Source organism: Bombyx mori, chromosome 3 (assembly GCF_030269925.1).
Source record: "Bombyx mori chromosome 3, ASM3026992v2".
NCBI classification, from domain to species: Eukaryota; Metazoa; Arthropoda; class Insecta; order Lepidoptera; family Bombycidae; genus Bombyx; species Bombyx mori.
This window is the reverse complement of record NC_085109.1, coordinates 6,018,155-6,036,766: the sequence shown is the minus strand read 5'-3', so window position 1 is coordinate 6,036,766 and position 18,612 is coordinate 6,018,155. Positions and strand designations below refer to the sequence as shown.

Genomic DNA, 18,612 nt, shown 5'->3' with positions numbered 1-18,612 from the left:
ATAAACACGGCATTAAAATACCAAAAAAGTACGATATCCCTAACATTATTTATTCTTTTGTAAATAAAATACACATGGACTAGCTCTCAAAGATCGAAAGCGTATATTAAATCTTACATTGACATTGCAAGTAGCCGTCGGGGACGTTTTGTCGCCAGCCCAAAGGGAAAACAAATTTATCTTCGGGAGCCAACCTCAAGGGACTTAGCTAAACCATTTGTGTGCATTACTGAACAGTCTCTGTTTAAAGAAGATAGGGCCGGGTAGTTCATGAAATATTCCAAGCATCGAATGTTCTCGAAGGTGTTTTAGTTCGTTGACAGTTCTGTTGGGAAACAAATAGAATTTATGTGTCAGTCGGAAGTACTAGCGCATTTAGTTGAACACTCAACCTAACTAGTTTATTATTTACTAGCTGTACCCGTCCGCTTCGCTGGGCATTTAAAATTAACATTATTATTTTTTATTACCAAAAAGATTCTCATCATTAATGCCCGTGTAGGGAGTCCAACACTCATATAAATATTAGCCTATCCATTAAGAACATGTATTTTCTACATGAATACCAAGTTTCAAGTCAATCAGATTCATGGTTTAGTAGTTATAACGGAACATCCGTAAAAACCACTGTAGATTTATATATTAGTATAGATTTGATCTTCAACCAATTCCAACAGAATTTCAGGGGGATATCCATATCCATATCCATATCCATACCCTAACATTATACGTGTGAAAGCGGTTTTTGTTTTGTTTGTTGTTCTTTCACATCGAAACGTAGCAAAGGGTTGACATATTTGTTAAGTGATAGTGTTATGTCAAGAGAGTGACGTAGGCTACCTTTTATCCCGAACATACATCTAATTTCCAAGGGAAACTTAACTGACGTTTTTCTTTGACCACGTCGACGAAGACACGGATAACAGCCTATTTACTATATATTTTAGTAGCAACTTATACACCAAGAAATTAGTTAATGATTAGTTATGTGATGAAGCTTATGAACTTATGGGTATAGCTCTCATTACCAACTTGCAATAGGTAGGAAAAAAAGTAAGTCAGTTTGGTACTGTTTTATAAGGATATAGAATTTAAAACTCACTGTAGTTAAAAACTCTGCAGTAATAAAAAATAAACCACCTCGAAACGTCGCGTAGGCCATTAACATGTGAAAAGCATTCGCACATATAAAGGTGAATTTTGTTTGTATTTCGAAATACATTTCTATCTTTCAACAAAACGAATAGAGACTAAAAAAAATAAAAAAAATACCTTCGTTGAATCGTAAATTTTGCCAACCTTTGTGCAAAACGGATTAGTAAAAAAAAAAAAGAGGGATTTTCCAAATTTCTCAGTACCCTTCACTGTGGAATAACAAAAAAGACTTACTTTGGACATCACTGTTTGTTTCCAAGTAGACTTCAAATTTGTACAGACGCAAATTAATTTAAACTTGGAGCGTACTTCAAGTTACTTGAGCTATTTTTGGTATCAAACTTAACAAATTTAAATTAGCCTCAATACACTCTAGCTTGACTCTATTTTTTTTACTGGTACAACCAGAGAGTTGAAATATAACGGTACAACCAATTAAAGTAGGACACGCCGAAGTGATTTAAGCAAGCCAAGATGTCCGATATATTTGAAACGCATGACACAACTATGTTGGCTTTCAAATTCCAGAATTTCGACAAGTTTCGTATTACACGACTGTGGGTGACCTCTTATTAACGGGTGGGCCATGGCCGAATATTCAGCATGAAGAAACGATGGCATGTAAGAAAGCCCTTAATATAGTTAATAAGTCGTCCGGTGCATTCGTATCTTGCGATGCACCTGTGTTCGAATCAAGCAGATAGGTAGGTACTTATTTTTCTAATGAAATACGTACTTAACAAATGTTCAGGATTGAATTCCATGGTGAAGGAATAACATCGTGTAGTAAAAATAAAAAAAACCTGCAAAATTACTGATGGCAAATTGCGTAATTACTGATGGTAGGACGCCTTGTGAGCTCGTACGGGTAGGTAGCACCACCCTGCCTATTTCTGCCATGAAGCAGTAATGCGTTTCGATTTGAAGGGTGGCACAGCCGTTGTACTGTAAAAACTGAGACTCATATCTCAAGGTAGGTGGCGACATTTAAGTTGTAAATGTCTATGAGCTCCGGTAACCACTTAATACCAGTGAGCCGTGAGCTTGTCCACCGTTTCATTAAATTTATTAAGTGATAAGACGTACTGTGAGCGCTTCTACCAGAGTGCACTAATATTTTGCCTATTAGCGCGCTGTGTGCTTAGTGCGAGTTTTTTAACGTTCTCGATAGCGTAAAAGTTAACTCATATTTGTATGGAACGGGATCGTTTGCGTACGTTTGCCGCTAGGGGCGCTGTTCAAATTGCATACGAAATTGGCTTAACTTTTACGGTGTCGAGAACGTTAAGAAACTCACACTAAGCACACGTTTCGATTTTAAAAGCGAGATAGACGTTAAACAAAACAAATGCGATCGAACTCACGTAGTGTTTAAGTGTGAACAACTCGAGTAAACAAAAATGTAAAAAAAGAACAAATTCATTTTTGAACGCAGTAGTCAGTAAGTAGCTAATTGATTTTATTTGAATTTTTGTACGTAAAACTATTAAGCCCGTAAAATACCGACATTGTTACTGTTGTTTATTGGATTTTGTATCAACGATATATAAACAATCTTGCATTATAAACGTAAGTGTTATAGGTAAGTAGTTTGAAATGGATTAGGTCAAGATTTTTCGCATCCACAAAATTCTCCGCAAGGTAGCTATGATTCACAAAGGTACAACAAAAACAAAATAAAAGAAGAATTAACGTTTACAAAATGCTTTACAAACGTCAGCAGGTCGGAAATCCTAACAATGTCCATTGTTTACGATGTCCTGTGTATTTCTTGTTTTATTCCTGCCGTTACGGTCTACTAAGACAGGAAGACAAAATGCCGGGCTGGCCATTACAATCAGAGAAAAAATCCTATGGGTATGGTGTGTAAAAACTTTATTTCCTATTCCCAACTTATAGTTACTGTTTATATTCCATGTTTCATGTTGTATAAGTCTCTTTTTGTATCTATTGCTCTCAGTGTGTGTGATAGAGCTTATAGCCAAACCGACGGTTAAATACTGACATTAAAACAGACGACAGAAATAATTAAAACAATTTTTAGGTTCCACCTCGTTTTTATTATTGCTCGTAACTACTCCGTAGTTTTCTAGTCGTCCATTAGTACCAACAGTTTAAAATATTCTATCTTTAAGTATTTGGGGATGAAGACAAAAGGAAGATCTTCCAGCGGGTGATATTGCTCGGAATACTGACTGTCCTAATGTTGTTAAAATTTTGTAAGCGAGATTCAGGCATCTGTCAAATATCTTGTGTGGTATAATCGCTACCGCCACAAGTATTAAATATGTCTACAATGCGCAAAACCCAAAGAAATATTAGACATCAGTAATAAGCGGCGTTGTGGACTTTGTATAAATACGTGAAAGAGAACACCGTCCTCATTTTGATCATCTGTACCCATAGACATAGAGACAACGTGAATCGCCATCCTCCTTGAGACATGAGATCTTCAAGCCTCAACTCTTTATCCAAAAGCGTTCGAAAAATGACTTTGATATTAAGATATCCTTATACTTAGGAAATATATAGGAAATATAATATACAATAAATAATAATGTCAAAAACTGGTCAATATTGTTGTATAAGAGGAGCATTAAAACTAGTTTTTTTGGTTGTCGCATAGAAAACGATAGATTACTTCTGCATGTGACAGCAACTTATTAAAGTACTAGCGACCCGCCTTCGCTTCGCTTCGGAAACATTAAATATTATTATTGATAGGCGAAGCACGCCATGTTTCGCGCGGTACGACAATAACTGCGGGTGACGCCGCGGGGCGAAGCTAGTCTAAAAAAAAGTAGCCTAAGTTACTCCTTACATCATCAGCTACCTATAAGTGAAAGTCTCATCAAAATCAGTTCAGCCGTTCCAGAAATTAGCCGGAACAAACAGACAGAAAGATTGACAGACAAAAATGTTATTTTGGTGTATGTACCGTGTATACATATTCATATGCATGTAGTAAAAAGTTATTTCAATACTACAAACAGACACTCTAATTTTATTTATATGTATAGATTAAGTTTAGCTTCGAGCGCATTAACCTTTACAAGTTATGAACCCTTGTGTATAGCCAGTTCACTCGCGTCAACTTTGAATTCACTTTGTCTGGAATAGACACGACATTTTACATAAAATGTAGCATCGCAATGTATGCCCTGCGGTCGTGGCAGGAAGGCAACGCTCGACTGTATACGTTAAAAAATTAATTCCGATGTTGAAATTCCATTTCGCAGAAACCTCAAAGCGGTGGCAGTTGTGATGAACGAAACTCGAGAGAAAAAAAGAACGCGCAATGACGAGGAAATATTGCGAGTGCTTTTGTGCTTTGGGCGGATGCTGGGTTTGTTAGGGTGTCATGCATCTAGCGTTCAGAGCTTTAATTTCCATTACCTTGAATGGCGTACGAAAATAAAACAGAAAATGTTTCGACAATCCAAGAATATATTGCATTTATGTAAACTATATATTAATACGTGTATACGCCAATTGTACTTTTTTGTGTTTAATGTATCGCACTGTTTATTTGTTTTTTGGTGTACTATAAAGAAGAAATAGAAATATAAAATAGATACGTGAAGCAAAAACTTTGTTTGACAATAGATTAATATTGTTTGCCTTTATTAATATTTGTCTAAAGTGTTCGGCAAACTGCGTGGAGTCTTTACATCGCACATACCACAGTGCCTGAAAACGAAAGTTTTTAACCAGTCCGTCCTACCGGTAATGACTTACGGAGCCGAAACGTGGACACTCATAGTACGGTTGGTCCGTCAGCTCAAAGTCGCTCAGCGAGCCATGGAAAGAGCCATGCTCGGAGTTTCTCTGAAGGTTAAAATCCGGAATGAGATTATTCGACAGAGAACTAAAGTCATCGACATAGCTCAAAGAGTCAGCAAGCTGAAGTGGCAGTGGGCTGGCCATATATGCCGTAGGACTGACAATCGCTGGAGCAGACGGGTTCTCGAGTGGAGACCGCGCAGCGGAAGACGTAACGTGGGACGCCCCCTGGCTAGATAGCGCGATGACCTCCGCACGGTGACCGGCAAGAAGTGGATGAGGAGAGCCGCAGACCGGGCTCAGTGGTGTAGATTGGAAGAGGCCTATGTCCAGCAGTGGACGACTGTGGGCTGTTGATGATGATGATGATGATGATGAAAGTGTAGTATTTGTGAAATCTCAAAGTATAATAGTCTTTGACAATAGAATCATAATAATGTACAAAGTTATAATTTCAATTAATTATAGTCGAATTTCGACTACCAAGGGACGACTAGTTATCATAAATGTATTTTTTTTCAACAGCTGCACTTTCGCTCTCACTCTCACTCATTTTACATATTACGCTTTTATAAATTATTCTTCAAGTTAATCGTTTAAAAAATAACTTAAGCCGGCTGTAAATATTTTTTGTTCAATGTAATTTTAACGATCTTCTCTACTGCTGTGTTCCCTTACATTTTATTTTAAACACAAACTCTGTGATAATCTTTATACTGTGGATATCAGAAATATTTTTTCTTTACAACATTTAAATAGCTCTTACTTAACAAAATTGGAAATTTCCAAATGCACTTGTAAACTGAATTAAAATAAAAAAAAATAAAAAAACGTATTCGCACTCACTGGATAGCAAAATAAATCACAAGAACCAACCAAACAGCCAAGCCCGTTTATAGATTTTATAGTCAGTCTCGACACTTTAGGTGTAATTATGTTTTACGTGGGTACTGGCTACAGACGTCTAATTGGCGAATGAGGTTCGTTTCCTTGCCGTAATCATATTTTTACGATGCTAATCACATCTGAGCGCAGATAAAATCAATATTTGTAGCCTGGCAGATCCATAATCTAATTGAGTTAATGGGCATTAATTTTAATTTTCTCGCGATAATTGAATTATGAGCCGTGACAAATTCACCACCAATAGGTGGAATTAAAACGTTTCAAGATATCTGCATTATTTTTTTTTGACCTTTTGCATTTTTCATGTTGTTAATGTTTTTCATAAAATTATTTTCTTAATAGTATTCTTTATTAATTACTCTGGAGTTAATAATTCTATAGATGTTTGTATGAAAGATTATGTTTTGAATGATATCCTTATGCAAACGAAGTTTGAGAAGCGTAGTTTACATATAGTTATCACTTAACTCTAGGAGAAGCTTGACAGTAGGACGACAATATAATTAAACATAAGTATGTACCTAAGAAAAGATATAACAAACAATACGGCTTCTGCGGTTCAGACGTTCAAAATGATGATAGAATTCATCTCAGACGTAAAAACCCGTTCCTCAGGCTATAAATTCTGATTACGAACCATCCGAGTTGCATTCGAGTGAGAATTCTCATTTAGATTTCCACGTTTTATTAGTAGGGTCGTTTCTTTTATTTTAAAATACCCTCGAAGTTTAATATATCTGTAAACGCTAATTTAGTTTAAAGTAAACGCATTAAAGTTTTATATTTCGAATTATTTGACTGAAAAATATTTAAGAATAATTTCAATGCTCTCTAACTGTGAATTCGGTTGTGTTTAGATTTATAAAATTAGAGAAATTCAGTTATCATGAGACGACTGACGTCAGACTTAGACGCGGAATAAAGTTCTTGCGCATTTCACGAACACGAGACCCTGGAGGAAACTTTATTCGGAACTGTCAGACATTTCGTCGCTTTGGATGAGTTGGTGTGTTGTTACATGCAAAAACTTGTACTTCTGCTATGATACATCACATAATTATTACAACACTACAGCATCGAAGACCGACATAAACCGTATGAGTGGCCACAACTGGACGGATAATCGGCAATTTAAAGTTGGAATAAATACATTAATAATTATTGAAAGTCATATAGATGGTGAAACAAGCAGCATTTTCAAGTTACAAATGCGCTCAAAACCAAACGATTACAAACTGCACTGTGGAACAGAGCGCGCCAACGTCTGTGAAAGCATCAGTGTGCTTAGTGCGAGTTTTTTAACGTTCTCGATAACGTAAAAGTTAGCTCATATTTGTATGGAACGGGATCGTTTGCGTACGTTTGCCGCTAGGGGCGCTGTTCCAACTGCATACCAAATTGCGTTAACTTTTACGCTATCGATAACGCTAAAAAACTCGCACTAAGCACACAGAGCTAGTTTTTTACAATGGTAGTCGGTTAATAAAAGCAATGTACAGAATGGCTCTTGAAACAGGCCCAAATTTTCTGAGATTACATTTCAAAGGTAACATAGGTGGATGATAATTAACCAATTAACGCTTACCTTCCATTTTGTGGATGCGGAGACGAGGCCCTTTCTCCCTGTACAAGGAAAAGCGAACCCCTGTCGGCGTCGAGTAAAATCGACACGTTCTGTAGAATCTTGTGGCACAATACACGTACTTCGAGCTCGTTACAGATGTCCTTCACCTATGACAACAGAATTGAGCATAATTGAAAGTGCTTTTAAGGTTTAATCTCGCGTTTTTCTTTTGTCGTTCAAAAGACGACCTAGGACCAGTTAACCGAGTGTTAAATGGTTACCACTGGTGGTAGGACCTCTTGTGAGTCCGCACGGGTAGGTACCACCACCTCGCCTATTTCTGTCGTGAAGCAGTAATGCGTTTCGGTTAGAAGGGTGGGGCAGCCGTTGTAACTATACTGAGACCTTAGAACTTATATCTCAAGTTGGGTAGCGCATTTACGTTGTGGATGTCTATGGGCTCCAGTAACCGCTTAACACCAGGTGGGCTGTGAGCTCGTCCACCCATATAAGCACTAAAAAAAAATATTAACTTCCTACGGAAACTGCTTAATTATTTTTTGATTGCCCTTGTAGGCAGACGAGCATACGGCCCACCTGATAGTGAGTGGTTACCGTCGCCCATTGACTTCAGCAATGCAAGGGGCAGAGCCAAGCCGCTGCCTACCGTTAGGTACTCTCCACAAGCCTTCGTTGAATAAGATTTATGCTATTTATGTTTTGCCGCCAACCAATCGTGCCTTTTTATTTCAAAGGTAGGACAGTCGACATACAATGTAATTGTGATTTCGACCTCATGTCTCAAGCATTATATACAAATAAACACCGCAACGGCCGCAAGTTCATCTGTTACAATAAAAAAGGTACTAATATATTATTCTTATTTCGCAACGAATTATTTACGTGGTCCATTGTAGTTGTTAGGAAACAGTCTATTCACGTAGGCACGTATGTATCTCGACCTAAATATGATATCCGAACTAATTTCCGGCGCCGATCTTTCACGCCGAATATTTATCATAAAAGAAATATAATTCGCAACGCACAAATCGAATAATCGACATGTGAATAACACGTGCGAACACATCGAGACTACGTTAGTATATTAAATAAACAATCGGTATTCGCAAATTTTCTCTTGTCGGTTACGCTAAACAACGTCAAACATAACCGACTATGTGTAACTATACGTGAGACCTTAGAACTTATATCTCAAGGTGGGTGGCGCATTTACGTTGTGGATGTCTATGGGCTCCAGTAACCACTTCACACCAGGTAGGCTGTGAGCTCGTCCACCCATCTAAGCAATAAAAAAAAAAAAAACCGAAAACACGTTACCGTTTGCGTATTCGTTATTTATTTAATCGATACAACATACAATCGATAATGCAAAATAGACAGATTTATATTTATTCTAAGCTGTATATTACTGACATTTAATAAAAAATTTACGTTGTCTTCGTGGCCTAAAGGATAAGACGTCCCGGTGCATTCGTATCTAGCGATGCACCGGTGTTCGAATCCCGCCGGCGGGTACCAATTTTTCTAATGAAATACGTACTTAACAAATGTCCACGATTGACTTCCACGGTGAAGAAATAACATCGTGTAGTAAAAACCAAACCCGCAAAATTATAATTTGCGTATCTACTGGTGGTATGATCTCTTATCAGTCTGCACGGGTAGGCACCACCACCCTGGCTATTTCTGCCATGAAGCAGTAATGCGTTTCGGTTTGAAGGATGCGGCAGCTGTTTTTTTATTTTTATTTTTTATTGCTTAGGTGTATGGACGAGCTCACAGCCCACCTGGTGTTAAGTGGTTACTGGAGCCCATAGACATCTACAACGTAAATGCGCCACCCACCTCGAGATATAAGTTCTAAGGTCTCAGTATAGTTACAACGGCTACCCCACCCTTCGAACCAAAACGCATTACTGCTTCACGGCGGAAATAGGCGGGGTGGTGGTACATACCCGTGCGGACTCCCAAGAGGTCCTACCACCAGTGAAACTATACTGAGTAACTATAACTAATATTGTAACTATACTGAGATCTTAGAACTCTTATCTCAAGGCCGGTGGGGGCATTTATGTTGTAGATGTCTATGGGCTCCGGTAACTCCTTAACACCAGGTGGGCCGTGAGCTCATCCAACCATCTAAGCAATAAATTAAAAAAACTTTTGAGATGTGGTACTGGAGAAAGATGCTCCGTATTCCGTGGACAGCATTTCGGACTAACGTGTCAATTTGGCAAGAACTCAAAATCTCCACGCGGCTGTCATCCGAGTGTCTTCGCAGAGTCCTTGAATACTTCTGTCACATTGCACGGAAGGATGGTAGCAATCTCGAGAGGCTCATCGTGACCGGTAAGGTGGATGGGAAAAGACCTCGGGGGCGCAGCCAAATACGTTGGTCCGACCAGATCCGCACAGCTATTGATTCGACATTCCACAACGCCCTCCACACCGCCAGATACAAGAATAAATGGAGAAAGATCGTGCGTGCGAAGGTGATACAAAAGGGTGGTCACGACCCTCAGCAGTGAGGCACACGACGCAAAAAGAGAGAGAGAAGTGAAAAACTAAAGAGCTCTCTGAAAAATCGATTTCGTCACAATCCCTTAAAGTATCGCGTCACGTGTACGAGCTACGATAGCACCACCCTATCTCTTCCCATCAGTGTTGTAATAGGCGACTAACGGTTCCATTGGAGACTTAGCATCAACGTTACCTTAGTATATCTGCCGGGAAGCAATCGAATACTCCGCTTAGAGGAAAGGAGGGGGACAATCATTGTATAATGCAATTGAAACTTCGACCTCATATCTCAATGTGTCTGGCGGCGGACCATGACCTCTAAATCAAAATGAAAAGAAAATATCAATCTAAGCCAATCAATGATGACCTTACGAGAATTAAATTATAGGCTTACGACAAATGTTTTGACAAACAAATTAACTAGCCTTAGTGATTAAGATTTATCCAGAACACGAGCTTGACATTAATTTAGCTTCCCGCATCAATTTATATTAGCAGTACGCCACCTACACGAAATGATTAATTATCGACGATCCGGGCCGATCGTGACGCCCCACTGAACCAGGAAGCCTTCGGAAAGGTTCGACTACGTGGAAACGTTATTTAATAACTCGACCAATCGAATTTGGCCGCAGCTAGTACCGAAACCTCGTTACGGACAAAGCTTCAGTTACAAATTTCAAAACAGGAATAAAAGTATTATCATTTATTCAGATGAGAAAATTGAAGAATGAAAGAAGACGCTTTTAATATTTTTCGTTTGATTGCGGTAAACAAATCTCAATCTAAATGTATATCTATTTATGTAGTGTTTTATTTAATTGGTCACGTGGATGAATCAGCGGTCTAGGTGGTGGTAATTTTTAAAGCCAAGGTACTCACTATAACATCGCGTTTATCTAACGAGAATGCTGTCTCAATTGAATCAAAACAAACGCTGTCCTTCCCTTTTCATTGGCATGCGTGATTGATTGCTTAAATAAACATTACTACTTCAATGAAAACTAATAGATTGAATATATAATAGAACTTTTTTTATTCGTTGTCATATAATACAACAGCTATTTTCTTTTTCAATCTGAACAGAAACAAAGACTACGAGAGAAGAACAGAAACAAGAAAGATGACGTTATAAGAAATCTTAGTATATTAACAACTAGCGGCCCGCTCCGGCTCCGGTCAGGTCTTTAACAAAAAATTTAAGGATATTTGACGTCGTTTTATTTTTTAAATAAAAGAACGCTTGTTGCGGCATAACTGTAATAGTTAGACATATGCTGTTGTGACTCTTGTAAGTAATAATGTGTTCTACAAAGTCGTAATACATTATTTTATTCTATCATTAATAGTTTTCGCAGGGCACGCGATGTAAAGAATATTTTAGGTAATTTTATTACACCTTGGGTTACATTATTGGAGTTTTAGTAAAGATCCCTAATTTTTTTCAAAAAATATTATAGTCTATGTCACTCGGGAATAGTGTAGCTTCACAACAGTGACAGAATTTTTCAAATCAGTTCAATAGTTTCGGAGCCTATTCAATACAAACAAACAAACAAATGTTTCCTCTTTATAATATTAGTATAGAAGTATAGATAAGAATTTAATAATATTAATCATCGGGTGTATTTAATTGTCCCACAAAATCAGTGCAAGTGTACTGAAGCGATTGGCGTTGTTTATCAAATGCGAACAAATCGACAACCGACAAAAACAACGATACACCGCCACTGGAAATGTCATCTTGTACCATGTACGCCTGCGTACGCCGCCGGCTCATTTCGTTTTTCCGAAAGCGTGACGTGCCCTGCATTAATCCATGTTCGGCTACTCTTAAACGTTAAATTAATTCAGGAACTGTTACGTGATGCGTATATATCAAGAAAAATAATGACCGGTTCAACATTGTAGCCGACAATAGAACACACAAAAGCAACCAGAAGTAAGTGTAGATCAAGATAAATGTACACCATTCGTCGGACCAGAGCCAAAGAAAGATAATGACAGCAAACCGATGCCAATTCTCCGATATAATACGTAACCTTGACATAAAGGATCATATTTTACGTTCGACGTTAGTTTTAGAGGTTTTAGTGTCGAAATTCAAACTGTTTGATAACGTAAATCGATTTTTACACACCGTTACGTACATGCTTCGGTTATATGAGGGCATCAATATCAATTACATTTAATGCTCAGACTACGAGTAGACGCCATTAAGCTACCATTATGACTGTACTCCTCTTTGTTGCAACTTTAAATCTTGGCGCGTTACTTGATATATCGTTCTCAGACGTCACCTTTGTTCTTTGATTCAGATTATAATATGTTCTTTGTATTTATTATGTGTAGAATCGCCGAGAGAATTACAGAGTCGTGGACATATCGAACAACAGAGCGGAAAAAAATAGAAGCGTTCGAGATGTGGTGTTGGCGAAGAATGCTCCGCATACCGTGGACCGCCAAGAGAACAAGCAAATCTGTTCTCGATCAAATTCGCATAGAAACGAGGCTGTCGACGATTTGCTACCAGAAGGTTCTTGGTTACTTTGGTCACATTGCTCGGAGGCCACCAGACAACCTTGAAAAATTTGCTGTAGTGGGCAAGGTAGAAGGGAAAAGATCCGCCGGCCGGCTGCCAAGCCGTTGGTCGGATCAGATAACTGCGCTCACTGAACTCTCTGTTGCGACCGCCCTGAGAGAAGCCGAAAACCGAAGGAAATGGAAGCTGATGGTACAAAGAGCCACGAAGGGCTTTCAGGGACACGACCTTTAGCAATGAAGTATGCGACTAGGAAGAAGAAGAATCGCCGAAACTGATGAATGTGGTATAAATTGATTCAAGTAGTGGCTTGACCGTTCATTAGCCTATCAAAGTCACTAAATATAACAGATATTCGCCTTTTTTTTTAGCAAAGTAATGGTGATTATTGTCTTGAAGAGGAAGCCCACTAATTAATTAAATGCTTTTTTACAAAGTGTACGGTATTATAAGATAAGAGGTGGGGCTGTATAAAGACTTCGATTGTATTCCGCAACTCCAACGTAATCCGATAAAAGAAAAGCGAAGTAAAAAGATGAGAGTACAGTACAGTGGGCGCCGTAGCGGGTCATATTAAATTAATTGCGAGCTTTTCCACTTATTTAGGTCGGAGGGCCGTCCGGTGTGTTTACATGTAATTATCAGGCCGGGTTGTTTTATCGGTACTGACCTCTGCTCGAGTGAGGACCGACAGAGGCCTAATTTAGGAACAACAACGAGAACCGACAGCGAATCCCGTTTCGTAAATTGACTTTTAATTATATTACGTTTGTTTTTGATCCCGGAGTGCTTGACGACAAATTGGTGGCTCGGTTTATAAAAAGCCCTTACGTATGGTCCGAGGTTTTTGCTAGTGGTAGGACCTCTTGTGAGTCCGCACGGGTAGGTGTCATCACCCCGCCTATTTCGGCCGTGAAGCAGTAATGCATTTCGGCTTGAAGGGTGGAGCAGCCGTTGTAACTATACTGAGACCTTAAAACTTATATCTCAAGGATCTCAAGGTGGGTGGCGCATTCACGTTGTAGATGTCTATGGACTCCGGTTACCACTTAACACCAGGTGGGCTGTGAGCTCATCCACAGATCTAAGCAATAAAAAAAAATGTAAAAAAAACAACAGAGTACAATACGTATTTGTAATAATAGCATAATTAATCCATCATATATAGGGTAATTCATGAACATCATCATCAGTTCACGTTCGTACATTGATAATAGAGTCCAGTATTCGGTTTTTTCGTCTAACTGAATGGTGTTTTTCTTTGCGGCTTGAGTCTTTCGTAGTTTCACCTTTAAGGTTGTCCAACAAAAAATCAAAACAAATGGATATAATACAGTTCATAGAGTTAGCGAGCCGTAGATTCCTGAGCGTAGACGCCTACGGCCGCCAAAACACATGAGTTCGTGAATGAAAGTCGTAGATAATCGTATCGGGAATTCATTGAATGTGAGTATTATGGTAAAAATAATGTGCGTAATAAATATGTATGTGTGTGTACGATAGCCGCGGAAGTTATAAAACATTTTATAAAATATCAAAATATTTTACCCGGGTTTTTACTTGGCCCGACTGAATATGAACTTCGACACACATTTGGATACTATTATTTACGGAAGGAAACTTTCATCTATTTTTATATTTAAATTACTATATTGAAAAGAAAAACACATTTAATTATATTATAATTTATATGGCGGTGTATGTAATCTATATATATGTACATATATAATATTATTTTAAATTACCTAATGCACGAACTACAGTACTGTCTACACCACCCTTGGTTGACGGGTATAGAAGGCCTTAGGAATTAAGTCCGCTACTGCGCTCTTGTTCATAAAGTTAAATAAATTAATAATAATTGCTGTACGCTGATAATAGATATTGTGATTTTGTCAATTAGTTAAGTTCAATACTTATCAAAAGCAGCGTAAATCACGGATTAATTAATACGATTTAATTTGACTCATATCTGTCAACTTAAATTTGATTAGCTTAAAAAAATACACACCTGTCACTCACCGCTGACGACATATAGGTTAAACTATGTTTAATTGAATATGCAATTTCGAAAAGAGCACATGTCGCATATTTTGTCAAATACGTTTTTTTCATATACATTTAGTTTTGAGGCTTACCTACACCCATTTTATAATAATTCCAGTAATTTTCATTTGCTAATTAACACTAAAATATATCTCAAATATAATTTTTTTTAATTTTACGCTGCTTTAGAAAATGAACAGTTTTTTTTTATTTCCTAAACATTTTACATTTTCAGAGATGTGCCCTTTTCGAAATTGCATATTCAGTTATTTTCATTACAGATTACCTCCGGTTTGAGCCCCGAGAGCTCACCTACACGCTAGGGTAACGCTGATATAGCCTCTCAAGGCTATCAGCATAGGTAGGGAAAAATCAGATTACTTACTAGCTCAAATATAAGCTCCTTCTCATCTAGCTGCCTCAGCTCATGCCTGGAGCGACGCTGCGGTCGTGTCGGAGTGGCATGCGGCGGCTGGTCTCCGAGGAAAGTTGGCGTGCCATCCACGGTGGTTACCAGCGGCTTCAAAAGACCACCGCGCTCGAACTCATGCGCCGAGATCTTCCTGCGATATAATTTGAAGTTAAAGCATTATTTAGCTTACTGTGTTAACTTTTTAAATAGTACCCACAACTTACAGTTGACTAACCAATTTCTTTCTCAGTGACGTAAATAGGGCCAAACCTCTAGACCAGCGGTCGGGGAACCGGGGTAAATTACCACAAATGGGGTAAAACGAAATTTTGGGGGTAAAAATGAAACTTTTGTAAAAAGCTATATATTTTGGTTTTTTTTTTTTTGTTCATCGTCATGGAGTAATATCAACTTACACAAAAATATTTTAGGGTAATAATTAAAAAAGGTTCCCCGACCGCTGCTCTAGACCGATATTATTTTTCGCCATCTAATAACAATCTTTTAGCTGTAACTTGGGAACATCAAACGAATTTAACACGTACAAAGTTTCACTATTGACCTTAGCGAATGTATTAGTTGTGTCTACAGATCACAAGAAAATCAATAGAGACCGTCGTTAATATAATCATGTGCGACCCCAAAATTTCTACCGTTTGTATATAAAATGCAGGTTTTACTGATAAGCTACGTGCACTCAAAGATGCAGCTTCGTTTCCTGCTTCACTTCCTAAGCAAATTTAGGTTTGTTTTCTTATCTAAGTTTGACGGAAGGGCAATTTTTCGAACCACAAACTTCGGGTAAGGTCATCAATGGAGTTTACAAGTCATCCGAAGTAGCCCTGTATTAGTTGAATACAAATTTCGTTCTTATCGAACAAAAGTGGGTGCCTGTGAAGAAAACTTCTTTCAACAGACGGGCAACTTTCCAAGATAATGAAGGGGAGGCTTAAACTTGACTCGAGGCTGTTTTTTTATACTACCTCAAATATTTCAAGCTTTATACTGTCGGTTTCTAACGTTATTAAAACGTTGAGTTGTCATCTCAGCGACCTCCATTTAGAAAAACGTTTTATGCTTTTAAAATACGGAACCATTTAAGTCGAGGTCAAAATTTATACAAAGTCGAGAGATACCGGGAGACATTTTTTTTGACATTACGCAGTTGTTCAGCCTTTTTAAGCTGTACACCTTAATCCGTTTTACGATGAATAACTTAAGTTGCTATCAGAGGCATACTCCAGTTAAGAAACGTTAGAAACAAAACAATTATCATTAAATAGTTTTGGAAACATCATGATCGTTCATTTTACGTGTGTCGTATTTCAAAACCTCTTCGTATCTCCTTGTTTCTGTATACTCCGTTTTACAAACAGTTCATTACTATGCATGTAGGGGAGCGCTGAAGTATTGCAGACGAAGAGACGCGAAGGAAACTCCTCCTAATCTATTCAAAGAAGGGTAGTCTTCCCTCTCGCAAAGATATATGTGTGTTCTATGTGAAAGACGACTCAAGATTGATGGAGGCACACACAAGCTTTCCGCGTCTTGGATAAGAGGAATTTATCGAACCTCGACACCTAGCGGAACTTTGTTCTTGTAATACATCTTTTCGGAATATATTCGTTTAAGTTTTATACAATATTGAAGCAGGACCTTATTCACATTAGCAAACCTAGATCATTAATGTTCAATTGAAATACACTACTTAATTTGCAACTTAAATAGTTTAGAAGGAACGTGCTCAAACCCAAAAAATCCTACTTATCCACTTCTATTTAAGGTAGAAACTGAAGAAAAATGTACAAAATAACATTTTAATACAGCAGCCGAGTCTTGTCTATAGACATCGTTATCGGAATGTTAAAATTCGGGACTAAGTGGACAATGTTTTGTTACAGCTCAGTAAAATTCCAGTAGTTCAGTAAATTTTTACTGGTGCTAGGACCTCTTGTGAGTCCGCACGGGTAGGTACCACTACCCCGCCTATTTCTGCCGTGAAGCAGTAATGCGTTTCGGTTTGAAGGGTGGGGCAGCCGTTGTAACTGTACTTGAGACCCAAGAACTTATATCTCAAGGTGGATGGCGCATTTACGTTGTAGATGTCTATGGGCTCCAGTAACCACTTAACACCAGGTGGGCTGTGAGTTCGTCCACCCAGCTAATAAAAAAGTCGCAAGTTCGATCCGACATCGCGCAAATATTTGTGTAACGAGCAACTATGAGTATTTTTGCTCTTTCACATTGTATTTTCTTTGTCGTATCACTCTTGTTAGAGCGGCCGTGGTCGTCGGTCAGTTACATTGCTGTGGGCAGATGTTATGCGCCTCACGAGCGATCGCCACTTCTCCCAGTTTGTACACTCATGTAAATATGTATGTAGCCTCGTACACTCATGTAAATAACAGCCAACTGCCGACACGACTTTTTAAATGCGCCACCCACCTTGAGATATAAGTTCTTAGGTCTCAAGTATAGTTACAACGGCTGCCCCGCCCTTCAAACCGAAACGCATTACTGCTTCACGGCAGAAATAGGCAGGGCGGTGGTACCTAACAGGTCCTACCACCAGTAATTACGCAAATTATAATTTTGCGGATTTGATTTTTATTACACGATCCTTCACCGTGGAAGTCAATCGTGAACATTTGTCGAGTACGTATTTCATTAGAATAATTGGTACCCGCCTGGGATTCGAACACTGGTGCATCGCTCAACACAAATGCACCGGACATCTTAGCCTTTAGGCCACGACGACTTCGGTCGGTCCATCACATATAAATAAATTCCCTGGTTCGTATATTACTGAAAATCGTATTTTGGGACCCTTGTATGATTTGTCTCTGATAATTTATTTGTTTAAAGCAAATCAAAAATTAAGGTAGATATCTCCTTACGCTATTCAACATTCATTTACTTAAATGAACCTGCCGTTTCGTATATAGACTGTAGCTTTATCGAGTTTATGCTGAAGTGGTACGTCTCGAAACGACACGATAATAAAATCGAAGGTGCCACGATCTTGTTATTTCGTAGCGAAAATCACTGAACTCCCGATAAAAATGTTAGTGACAATACTTTCAATACTATAAAAAATTCATTTAAGCATTTGAAAATTGTAAAAATGATACATTTATGACACAATTTTTTACTTGACTTTTCGTTGAGGCCAGCAGCTTGATTCTGCAAATTATCAGCCCACGTGTTAGGATGGAATGACAATGAAAGAGTTTGTTGTCCCGAATATTCAAAGTAAACAAAATAAAAAAGTCTACGAACTATAAATTCTATTCACGAAGAAAACGCGAACCCAAACAAAATTTATTAAGCCAAGCTGTGAAATGTCGTCGACCCTCATTCAACCAGAGTTCATTTGGTTATGCAGACTTAAAAATAAAATTTAAGTTGAAATATGAAATATTTTAGATTTTATGTTTCATGTTGACGATAATAAGGACTTCATCGCTTATGACTATTTTCCAAACAATATCGCACATAACATTAGATGTTTTTGATACAAACAAAAAGGCATTGTTGTATAACCTATGTTATTTTATCGTTGCCTGCACTTCTTACGGATGATTGAAAGGTACTCAGCTTTGCTTTTTTTACAGACTTTTAATTCCACAATTCAAATATATTCCAGTTTTCGTAGCGTGGTAT

General features: G+C 38.1%; 1 protein-coding gene across 8 annotated transcripts in view; it reads right to left on the bottom strand.

Annotated features, from left to right (window-relative positions):
• Positions 1-18,612, bottom strand: part of LOC101738997 (dual 3',5'-cyclic-AMP and -GMP phosphodiesterase 11) — a 267,871-nt gene that overhangs the window by 65,378 nt on the left and 183,881 nt on the right. For all 8 annotated transcript variants that reach the window (XM_062675410.1, XM_012695157.4, XM_012695151.4 and 5 more), the window contains 2 exons: positions 14,923-15,100; positions 7,430-7,575 (listed from right to left, as the gene is read on the bottom strand). In XM_062675410.1, the coding sequence (XP_062531394.1) occupies positions 7,430-7,575; positions 14,923-15,100 (324 nt within the window). The remainder of the gene's footprint in view (positions 1-7,429; positions 7,576-14,922; positions 15,101-18,612) is intronic.